Here is a 12,223-nt window from a genome sequence, read left to right on the forward strand (position 1 = left end):
CGGCCTGGGGAGCAATCTCAGTAAGGGTACGACCTTTTGTAACGGAGCCGTTCCGCTTGGAACGACAGTCCATGGTGGCATACGAGGGTCTGCCGCCGAAGATCTTGCCATGTGGTTCAGTGGCGGGCTCACTAATGCTGTCGCACTTGTCGTTGAACCGTTTGATCACGTTGGACACGGAATTCTCATCGTCGTGCTTGGGATCGGGTCGACTCTGTACTGGCTTAAGTTTCATATCAGCCGGTTGGGTTTTAAAATTTACCCCTTCTTTTTGCCGAAATTGAGGCGCGAGAGGGTTAGGCGAGGGCGCGACGGTCCCATCTCGCCGAGCATCTCGAGGTGCCGGAGGACAGTCTCGCCTTTCGAAATCGGCCGACGGACTCTTTTCAAAACGGCGACGAGGACGCGGCTCAGGGGAGGGCACGGCCGCTGTCCTCTCAGCAGACGGATTGTTTTTGTGCTTTTCAATAATTGGAGGGGCAGGTGGGGCGGGCGATGGCGCCCGGGGACTTTCAAAACTGCTCATGGGCTTGCGGTCGCCAAATCCGGTGGCACCAACAGCCTCCCTCCGAATTATGACCTGGGTGTCGTTTGGTTTGGAAAATGATGAAGGCCGGTCAGATCTCTGCCAACGGTCACGTTGGGAATTACAGTTCCGATTGAAGTTCTGAATGACCTCAGAGACGGCAACAGGCTGCACGTCAATGAACGGATTAACAGCAGGGGCGATTCGAGTTATGTCAGGAGAGCGACGCCCCCCACCGATGACGTCTGGATCCGTTCGGGCAATTGATTCAGTGGACGGGATATCTGCAACAGGTAGAACAGCTTCCCGAGCGGGAGCATTCTGAATGCTCGCCACCCCGCGAGACGGTGGAACCGGTCCCGTTCTAACTGGATCTTTTTCTTTTAAATCATCAACAGGGACGGAGACGGAGTCGGTTGACGCTTTGACTGCCGGGGAGGCATTTCGAGCGCTGATCCCGCTGGATGAATTTTTGCGATCGACTTCTTGGATTTTAGGACGGCCCCCGTCGGAATCGCGATCGGCAGCCTTATCGGTGAGGGCACGGGCATCAGCAGAGGGGGCGCGGCGCGGCTCGGGCGTCCGCCTCTTGGCGCCGTGGCCCTTGGGTTTGATGGCGGAGTCGGAACGGTGTCACGCGGTCGATGCGTCGGGTTCGGCCCACCCGTCCGAGTCACCCTCTGACTCGCTGGCACTGTCCGATTCACTGAACTCCACGGCCACACGCCTCGCTAAAATGCTTGCAACGTCATGCAGTGCCGCTCCCCCCCCTGCCGCGCCTGTACCGCTTGTCTCGCTGGCTCGCGACCCATTCGTTTTCTCTACTTTGCGCAGCTTTATACCTGTGGACAGAAATTATTTATTATTGCATTAATTCAATGCCAGTAAATATTTCCAAAATTCACCTAATAATGTTTAATTTGTGTAATTGTGTCTCCTTTCAATTGATAGAATATGGAATAAATGTGAGAGTACTACATAGCTCATAGTTACGTATCAATGAAACTTATATAACTTATGCCAGGGATGGCGAACCTATGGCACGTGAATATTTCATTTTGTATCAAAATACTATTTTATATATTATACCTATTTAACCTAACATATTTAAGTACCTATTTAAAAAAATGTTTTTTTTTATGAAAAAGTTTTACAAATAAATACCTATACACTTAAATATTATAACACTTGTATTAAAAAAATGTAAATATATAATTGCACAGGTCGGTCCTTAGGATCGGGCAATTAAAAATGAAAATATTCAATCAACAAACCTTATGAAATTAATTATCGGCGGTCATTCAAATATAATAGCTGCTTGTTATTTTGACTCAAACATAATCTCTAAAAATGGAAAACCGTTCAGCGATGAAGAATATAACATGAAAGAAGAGTGGTTCAAATGCGCGTCCACGATCTCTTTGAGAATTTTGAAAACAAGACAAAAATATTATTTGTGAAATTTTGGCACGCGTTCGTAAAAAGATTTGCCATCCCTGACTTAGGCTGAGAATAAGTACCTACTTGATATATATTTCATAACTAATCAATAACCTTGTATGTATTAATGAAGATTTGAATATTACTTGACAACATTACAGATAATTAGAAATATGTTATTATGTTAATCAAAATTTCAATAGCGAATTGTTGAAATAGCCTCTTAACTTGTTCTGTTTAAAAGTTTCTTGAGATACATCATTTTATCATACAAAGGCTGGTATTTTCATCTCTTTCATTTTTCGGCATGTCTCGAAAAGAATAATGTCTAGCACAAAAAGCAGTGTATCGTGATGACCAAGCACCGACACAGCTATAAATATATTAAATCTCCATTGTTATCCTTTTAGGTGGCAGGGCAGCACTAATGCTTGCGCTTAAAACATTTTGAAGTAAATTGCTTTGCTTGTTCAACCATACATCGGAGATAAATTTTATATATCCAATCAACTAAGACATTCAATTATAAATATTTTTATTAATTGATTTTAAATATTATAACTAATATGATGGTTTAAAAAAATATGGAAAATGCAGATGAGTCCATTGGCGCATGCAAAAGTGCACGCACTGGGTTGGGAATACCTGATTTAGTTCCATACAATTTCCATAGTTCCAATGAAAAAATCATATACCTCAAACAGCCTACATAATATATGGCCGGCCGCTCATTATAAAAGATTTTCGTTCTTTTTTAAGACTTTTTATAAAAAAAAAGTATACAGTAAAAAATACTTTGACATATTTTTGACATAGGGAAAATAATATACAGTTGAGCTCGGTTATTACGATCACGGTTATAGCGAGATCTCAGATGTAACGAGGAAACATTCGTTGATATTTTAGTTTATGATTTTCTCCTTACATTTGTTCACTTATATAACGAGCTACTTATTGGGTATACCGAGCTAAAATATCCTCAAAAATTTTCTCAAAACTGTTAATGTGTCGATAGTTTAAAAACATTTCGACACTAAGCAATAAAATCCGACAGGATGCCGCCGGGTTCGGATTACGTTTATGACAAGTGTCTAAGTACCTAATTGGTGTTTTCGCCGACAATATTGAAAAAGTATCCACGAAATGGTTGAAATTTCATGTAAAAAATCCAAGCTGAAGTAAGTAGGTACCTACCAGCGTTCATTACAATAAACAACTTCTTTTGTAGTTATGAATGCTATGCTTGTTTCGTGGAAAAATTCTAATAGTGCATTTTTGTTTGAATTGCGACTTTTTGTGTCATGTGACTACTGCTCATTTAAAAATACCTATTCTCTGATAAAACGAGTAACGCTTATAACGAGCAAATTCAGTCGGTCCCATCTTCCTTATAAAGTTCGTATCATTGAACCTGAACTGAACGAATCAAATGGCACCGTTGGATTTATTTGATTTGGAACCGTTTGGTAGAATGTCCACGGAAACGCTTTTCTGACAAGTAATTAGTGTTGCTAGTACTTAAAATTAATTCATAATATATTAGTCTCTAAAACAGAAACATATATTTTATTGAAACGTCAACTTGTTACGAAATTCTAACCTCCTATCGTGGTCTACAATAATACAAATTTAACAAACAGCCGTATTTATTCATTTTAAATACACAAAATATAAAGAATGCTTCATAAATAGGTAGCCATTTAGTTAATTTATAAGATTTATAGGTATGACGAGTTTTTAAAAATTACTTTTGATTAGAGCTTTTCATAATTGACGACTTGTTCATGTCGACAGTATGATATTGTGACTTAGACGACAATCGAACAAATATTAAATTCGTTAGGTTATTAGATTATTTAGTTAAATAATAAAGATCATTCCGGGTTGATTTAACACAGTTTGTAGTTTAGAATCTCCGTTACAAAATATAAATAAAATGAAAATAAATTCTTTGTCTGACATAATAATTATAGTGGTAATGATATTAAATCGAACTCTTTGCATAGAAAATATGGCTGGATTTTGAGATAATAAGACCAAAAGCGGCGTCTTGTTAGCGTATGGTTACTTATGAATAATAGGTATTAATTATTAATCTACAATATACATAATTCAAGTGAACTCCTATGGTGTAAATATCTAACATATTAATATGAACACCTCACGATATATAAATGCCGAATAATGCTTATCAACACTTTGACAGATTGCCATTAGTCTATGGATCGTCCGAATTGGTTTGACGTTTCATGTCAAACCATTTCTGATGGTCCGAGAACGGTTTGATTTTCAATGATACACTGAACCAAACGTCAAATCTCAAACGATTTCCGGTCAACTACAATTTGTATGTATATTGTCTATGGTTTAATTTGATTTGTTTCGTTCAGGTTGAAAGAAACGAACCTATAATAAACAAGTTCCCCTGTATTGTGTCCATAAAAATATATGCATAAAAAAAATCAGGTAACTACTTAAACCACTGGAGATGGAAATACTAGGGCCAGAAAAAGCAGATCAATAACAAGTCATGAATACCTGCCTCTCATAATTTAAAAAAAGTCACCTAGACAAGAACTACTACACCGGCTCAAAGGACTTGTCAAAAGCGCTTTCTCAATTTAGACAACACATAAAAAATCTTTTCAAAAGATTCAGCATTTACTTGCTGGTAATTTATGACATAAAAGGCATGAATAACCCTGCTTCAAATTGATCCCGATTAAGAAAACATTTACTTATGTAATGTAAACGTAATTTTGAAATACCTACATAAGGAATCGATCCTATGGAAATAATTCATTTTGCTAACATTTCAGAGATCTTGGCCGTGTAAAGGGAGGTATCAGCGTATTTGTATTAGAGATGAAAATTAGCATATCATGTAACATGGGAAAAAGTCAATTCATTCAAAATAATCTGCAAACTCACCATCTCGGATAGCCTTCAGAAGATCGTCACGCGGGTCAACCATAGGAGCGGGAGGTGGAGGCGCAGCCTTGAGCTGCTTTCCGAAAGCGGGAGAGCGTACATCTCCATTGGCCACAGGAGGGGGAGGCGGAGGAGTGTGGTCCTCGGGGGGTGGCGGAGGCAGCGGAGGAGGGGGTGGTGGTGCAGGGGGTGAGAGGGGAGGCGGAGGTGTAGACGAGTGGGGCTGGCGAGCCGCGTGGGGGTGAGGCGGCGAAGCAGGCGGCGGAGGCGGGGGAGGGAGGGCGTCCCTGGCAGGGGTTGATCGTCGAGAGGGCGTTCCGGGGGCGGGGGGTGAAAAGGTGCCGGGTGGGGCAGGTGGAGGTCCGGCGGGCCTCTGCTGTTGACCACTGCGCCGAGGAGTTCCCCCTCCGGAGTAGAGACTTTCGGATGAAAGCGGTCCAGTCCCATACAATGGCTCATCTCCTATAAAATCAACACCAGTCCATTAGACTAAAATTCTATTAAAAAGCCATCAATTCATCAGGGTGCATTAATTGCAAAATAATCCGTGATATGCCGCCGATAACGCAAATGTACACCACATGCTATTATATGGCATAATTTTCTTCTGTATTAAATCAAAACTAATCGCAATTCTTACCATTATTTTCATACTGGAAATAATTACACATTTTGTATGCTTTTATTTTCAAATGGGAGCTCAATTTTCAGTTTTTTTTTTAACATATCCAATTAGGTTCTGAACAAATGAAAGAAAGAAATGAGTCATTTTGAAAAAGGGATGTTAAGCTTGATGTTAGTGCAAACTTGTCAACGTCTCCATGAAACTACAAATATTCTTCTGCAGAATGAAAATAATCTTGTCACATTGCAATTAATAATGTCTTGGCAGTCTAATTATTAGTCTAATATTATTATGATATAGTATATAGTAACTATAAAAAAACTTACGATTGCTGGTTTTATTTCTTTGATATTTGTTTGACTAGGCTATTTAATAACTAAATGAAAAGTCATGAGTATAGAGAGTAGTCATTACATACAGTAGAACCTCTATTATCCAGACTTTCGATTATCCGGATATTTCAAAATAAACACAAATTTAACAAAGTGCACGTGGTGGATGACGTCATGCAATAGAGGCGCACAAGTGAGTGTATTATCATTAAAATACAAAGTGGATATAAGCAATGCTTTGAAAAGAAGTGACTCACGATGTTTTATGTCTAATAAATATGGTGTCGGCACCTCAACATTCTCGGAGATAAAAAAAAACAAAGTGAAATAATGTCTGAGGATGACAGTGTAGAGCAGCTTAAAGATTCAGATTCAAAAGTGATCATCTGGACAGCCTGGGTAATTATTATGTGAAAAAGCGAGATTTTTTCACACAAGATTGAATGGAGATTCATACTTCTAAGCATGCTTGGGTTGGGTCGAAAAATTAAAGGGTGACATGGTATTAGAGAACTATAAATTCACGGGGAAAAGCTTTCAGCTGTTAGCATTGAGACGTGAAAATACTGCACTGGTGTACAAAACCAGCAAAGAACATGTCACCATAATAGTGTGTACCAATGCAACAGGCAGACACAAATTCCCGCTGTTTTTCATTGGGAAATTGAAGAATCCCAGATAATATTTAAAATTGAAGCTATAATATGTATCAATAAAAATTGTTCATACTAAATGTACTTTTCTTTCCCTGTTAATTGTGATCAAAGTTTCACTATTGGTTCCTCCTACAGTCCAGTGGTTTCCAAACTTTATGTTACTATGCCCATATTTAATAAAAAAATTCTTGGCAGCCTCCCTTATTTAAAATGTATAAAAATTTCATGAAAAATAATGTAATTCTGTACACAAAGCAATAAAGGATTAAAGGTTAAACTTTTCGCGACCCCCTTTTTAGAAACCGCTTTCTTACACTGTAATTGATATCTATTTTTTACTTTATATGGATGGTTTCAGAATTTATTAAAATATTTTTTCCTAACCGTGTGAATTGAAGTTGGTGGGTGTGGACTGATGAGGCTGTGACAGATGTGACAATTCAATGGAGTTGGGCCGGGCCGCCATGTTGTCTCTTCCGTCCACCATAGACATCATTCCTGAAAATATATTAAGCACATTATTATTTAGAAAAATGCGCCCCGGTTACAACACAAATTAACACGGAGGAAAACAAAACAGAGTACCATCGCCACTGTGGACTTTTCCCGATGACAACTAAGAAGAAATAAGAGAACAATATTTTCTATACAACATTTTGTGTATGTAACTTTACATAAAAATTGTCAATATCTACTAGAAACTACAGACATGTTATGTTGAACATTAATGAGCAAATCTCATGTAAAGTTTTTGAAGATTCCTCACCTGAATTTTGATGCATGTAAGGGGGAGGATCGTGAGCGTAAGGCGGAGGGTCGTGCATTTGCTGATGTTGTAGGTGCATGGCAGCGTTCACATTGTTGCCAATATTATTGGCGCCCGCGGAAGGCATAAGGTGCTCTCCTCTGATAATGGCTTTCTGTCTCTGTCGTTCTCTAGTACACGGAGGAGCTCGCACACGTTGTTTGCGCCGTCCTGCATCACCAGCACCACCAGCTCCACCCCGGGGACGCATCTGAAATGCATTGTAATTATTGTAATTAAATTTTATGACTTGATGAAATGAGTTAATTGAGTTAGCATGAGTTAGCTTGATGAAATGAGGTCGACCCAACATTTTTTTTTCAACAAAGATTAATTAAAAAAAAAATCAAATTACTTTTAATCCAATCTGTTAATAGACTGCAGGTTAAACCATTTTAGATATTTAAAATCATTCACAAGGTCAAATGAGCTGACTTGAACACAATGATGCACAAACTACAGCACAAAATAACAAATACTTCACCAAATTTTTCATTGAATATAACAAAATTCTAATTTCCTGTGTACCAAGATCTATCACATATGTACGCAATGCAGAGTGGAGTAACTAATACATATGTAACTACTAAATTAAAAATAATAAAATGTATGTCTCCTCTAGATAATATATCATTATTTATCCACTTTTATCCACTATGACCCATTTTCAGTGTTGTTGGTAATTAAATTTTTTGTGATTTACAGTCGAACTCGGTTATTACGATCAAGGACATGGCGAGATCTCGGATGTAATGAGGAAACATTCGTTGACATTTTAGTTTATGATTTTCTCCTTACATTTATTCACTTTTACAACGAGCCACTTATCGGATATACCGAGCAAAAATATTGTCAAAAATTTCCTTAAAACTGTTAAGGTGACGCATCAGTGAAACGCCAAATAATTTTTAACTGTAGGCGCGACGAACTTTTGGACTCGCTCGCATTCATTGAGAGAATGTCGAGCCAGAAACACGTCACTTTGCTGCGTGATGGCGACGGGCCAATTAATTCTAAAATCGTGTAAAGATGACTAAAAACGTTACCCATTTACTTTAAAAAGAAAACATGTCAATGAATATATTATTATTGTTACTAATAGAACAATAAACAGAACATAAAATGGACGTATGTTGGATTTATATGACAAATAATATTTCGTTTGACAGGCGTCATTTTCACCCGCGACCCGCAATCCGCGCATCGCCTAGCAACGATCTTTTTAGACCGTGCCTCAACTAATGCACGGCCTTAATGTGTCGATAGTTTAAAAACATTTTCGACCCTAAGCAATAAAATCCGACCGTAGACCTATGCTGCTGGGATCGGATTACGTTTATGACAAGTGTCTAAGTACCTAATTGGTGTTTTCGCTGACATTATTGAAAAAGTATCCAAGCATATGGTTGAAACTTCATGTAAAAAATCCAAGCCGAAGTCAGTAGGTACCTACCAGCGTTCATTACAATAAACAACTTCTTTTGTAGTTATGAATGCTATGCTTGTTTCGGGGAAAAATTCTAATTGTGTATTTTTGTTTGAATTGCGACTTTTTATGTTATGTGACTGCTCATTTAAAAATACCTATTCTCTGATAAAAAGAGTAACGCTTATAATGAGCAAATTCAGTCGGTCCCATCTTCCTCGTAATAACCAAGTTCGACTGTATTTAAATCAAATGAACTGATATATGATTTTTTTCTATTACAACTTATTGTTTAAAAAAAATATGATTGAATATGATGAATTTAGATATCGATTTTCTTTACTTGAATGAAATCGATCTTGTTGCAAGAATCCAACATCCTCACACTGACCAACATCAACTGACCTTTTTCCCCCGGTCGTGTTGTATTCTTTCAGTATCTTGTAGCATCTCCTGTCTCCAGAGCTCGAAGAAGTATCCGGGATCGGTGTAGAACTTGAGGCCATCCCGTCCGTCGTCCCGATACGGGTTGAGCTTGTCAAGGGGCGGCGGTCTCTCGCACGATGCATATGTCTCCAGCATGGCCGTCGGCATCGTCCCTCTCGAGAAGATCTGCTGATCGAACTGCGCAGAGCTCTTGAACGCCTTCCGCATTTGTATATCTTGAAGGGTCACTGAAATACAAAATGACAATGGATATAAATTTGGGACACTATGTTTAGTCATATTCGTGTACTACGCGCCATGTAGTAAATTTTCGGTCACATAACGGGTAGCTGATGTGATCTTTTTTCTAACCAAAATCCCGGAGTTTAGTCTCATGCCTACTCAAATACCACAAAAACTTATTACAATATAAGCAAAATATTGTTTTGCTAAACTGACAAACAAGGGTTAAGGTTCATAATTGGTTGACATCTTAGCATTTGGCCCTCAGTCAATGTATATATACGTTGACCCTTGTAGTCCAGTGGGTAAGGCGCTGGCTTTTCATCCAGGGGCTCCGGGTTCGACTCCCAGTGAGGTTCACAATATAATAGATTATATATATAATGTATGTGATATTCTCTGTCTGAGCGTTTGTGATTGTTTCACTTCTATTACTAAGTACCCTACTGTTTCACTACACTATTGTCATTGGACCTCATGGCCTATTGTAGTGTTAAAAAGAATATATATTATATTACACTAGTGACTAGGGTTACCAAACATCCTTAACCCTTTGCCGTCCTAAGTTTTTTATTCTTCCAGGACATGCAGCTCTACATTACCTAAACAAGACATGACCATTACAGCAATGAGTATTTCATCACCCCATCACTCGCTTTGGTGTATTCATTGAAGAATTCAGTAGCTTAATTTACACTAGAAATTACATAGAATGTAATTCGAGACTGACCTTCCTCAGCCGTGGAGTCGAGATGTTCGACCTTGACGGCGAGCCGGTCAAGTCGGGCCTGCAGATGAGAAGCCCGCGCCGCCATCCCGCCCGCCTCCCTCGCCAGCTCCCCAAACAGATCCTCAGCATGCCGAGACAGGGATGACAATTGTCTGCCAGAAAATAAATATTATGAGCCTTCAACAAACATAATAGGTATTCAGGTTATGAATTGATTTCTTTATGTTGCGGATAGCTGAGTAAAAAAATTAATTCCAATTTGGATGGCATGGGAATTTTAATCCAAGGTAGGTCTACAACTGTCTCTTTCTCAAGCTTCCGACCTCCTCCTTGTGTGTAAAACTAAACTAATACCCTTGTACATATACTTTTGTGAAAACCAAAGAGTAAAGAGTGATTATGATTCAAGCATTGTAAGCATCGTGTTGAGTACCTTATAAGGATCTGGTCAAATTATAAATCTATTATGTTGATTATAACATCTTTTGTCATAGGTAGGTACTATAAATTTGAAAATACTTTACGCTTAAGACACAATGGGAGGTCACTTTGATACTATTCAGGTGCCCAAATGCAATCCACGCCAGTTTGGTTCTGCAAGCAATCTAGTGATATATGATAATAATATTCCACTTTTACTCACATAGGGAACCGTACCAGATAGATCAGTGGCGGAGACTCCATACTAGACGATTATTTAATACTCACTAAAAAATACTTTTAATTGCCTATTGATGTATTTAAACTTCATTATTGTATATTCTACAAAAAAATATAATTCCCCAACGACAGCTGTCTGTAGATATGTTTGATTGTTGACATAATCATAAATCATAAACACAATCTAGCAAAGCCAAAGGCAGCGAGTAATTTGGTACAGTTCACGCATGAAACACATACAAATGATTACACACGTATTACAAAAAACACAATATGTATACAATGTCAAAACCTGAGGCTATAGGTATAAAAGTCTAAAATGTTTTGTATATTATATTATATTCATTAATTTCTTCACGCTGGATCCGATCCGAAACGGTCGCTTTAACAAAACGCTGAACCAGAGATAGTAGAATTTTCTAGCAAGAGTTCAAATCGCGGTTGAGCATTACTTTTTTATATCTATAATAGTGCTTGTTGTCTTTTTTTGTGAAGAATCTATTATATAAAGGTAAAATATAATCGTAGTGGATTTTTGGGTTTCCACCGTATGTCCTTCTTCCTTCTTTACTCGACGTTTCGGGCTCGTTGCAGAGGCCATTATCAAGAGATGATATGTTTTATGATGAAAATGTAGTGTAGGTATGTGAATGTAAACGTTGCTCTAAGAATGTCAAAAGGAATCCGATTAGCTAAGAGCAAACGTTGCTCAGAGTAATCTGTCAATCGTTACGACCAGGGATACCGGCTCGAATATTGAATTTTGATGATAGTGCCAGAAGCCATGACGTTTTTAACCGTAATCCATCATCCCTATCAATATTTTCAGGGTTTCTATGGATATCAATGACCTCCTTTACCAATCGTGCGAAATATCCTTTATTCCGACCCAATATCTTGGTTTCAAAGTCAAATTTGTGTCCTGTATCCATCAAGTGCTCGGCAATTGCCGACATCGTGTAATGTTTAAGTCGGTATGCCCTCTCGTGTTCACTCACATGCTTCTTTACTGTTCTGGAAACCCAAAAATCTACTACGATAAAAAACAACCGTGAAAGCCTCAAACATTATGTAAAATATAATATTTTTTGTTCAGAACTGAAGAACAAAATTCAAGTCCTATAAATATGGCTGTAGAACATTCTTTCATTTACCGACCAGTCTACCTAGGTTCAACTGCATCCTTTGTCACTGAGATAGATAGTATATTTTTATAGACAATGAATGCCACACTACTCCTTTGTATCTTGGACCGAGTGCCAGAAACAAGCACTTGTGGTTATGTTCCGGTGGCAGCCACTCATGGTTACAACAAGTAGCATTAACATTTACCTGCAATGGCAGCCGGTCAGTATGTGTGATTGGAGAGATCGGTGGCAGCGTAGAGATACAGACCAAGTGACTGATCGATGCTGTATATTTA

General features: G+C 38.5%; 1 protein-coding gene across 1 annotated transcript in view; it reads right to left on the reverse strand.

Moving 5' to 3' along the window:
• Window positions 1–1,135: 1,135 nt before the first annotated feature.
• The window catches only part of SCAR (wiskott-Aldrich syndrome protein family member 3 SCAR), a 48,770-nt gene continuing 37,682 nt past the window's right edge, over window positions 1,136–12,223 (reverse strand). The window contains exons 3-8 of the mRNA XM_085952687.1: window positions 10,141–10,292; window positions 9,147–9,415; window positions 7,277–7,526; window positions 6,895–7,008; window positions 4,898–5,359; window positions 1,136–1,368 (exon numbers count right to left, since the gene is read on the reverse strand). Of these exons, the coding sequence (XP_085808813.1) occupies window positions 1,160–1,368; window positions 4,898–5,359; window positions 6,895–7,008; window positions 7,277–7,526; window positions 9,147–9,415; window positions 10,141–10,292 (1,456 nt within the window). The 3' untranslated portion in view covers window positions 1,136–1,159. The remainder of the gene's footprint in view (window positions 1,369–4,897; window positions 5,360–6,894; window positions 7,009–7,276; window positions 7,527–9,146; window positions 9,416–10,140; window positions 10,293–12,223) is intronic.

Source organism: Rhyacophila brunnea, unplaced genomic scaffold (assembly GCF_057557595.1).
Source record: "Rhyacophila brunnea isolate RB1 unplaced genomic scaffold, BYU_Rbru_1.0 scaffold_3, whole genome shotgun sequence".
NCBI classification, from domain to species: domain Eukaryota; kingdom Metazoa; phylum Arthropoda; class Insecta; order Trichoptera; family Rhyacophilidae; genus Rhyacophila; species Rhyacophila brunnea.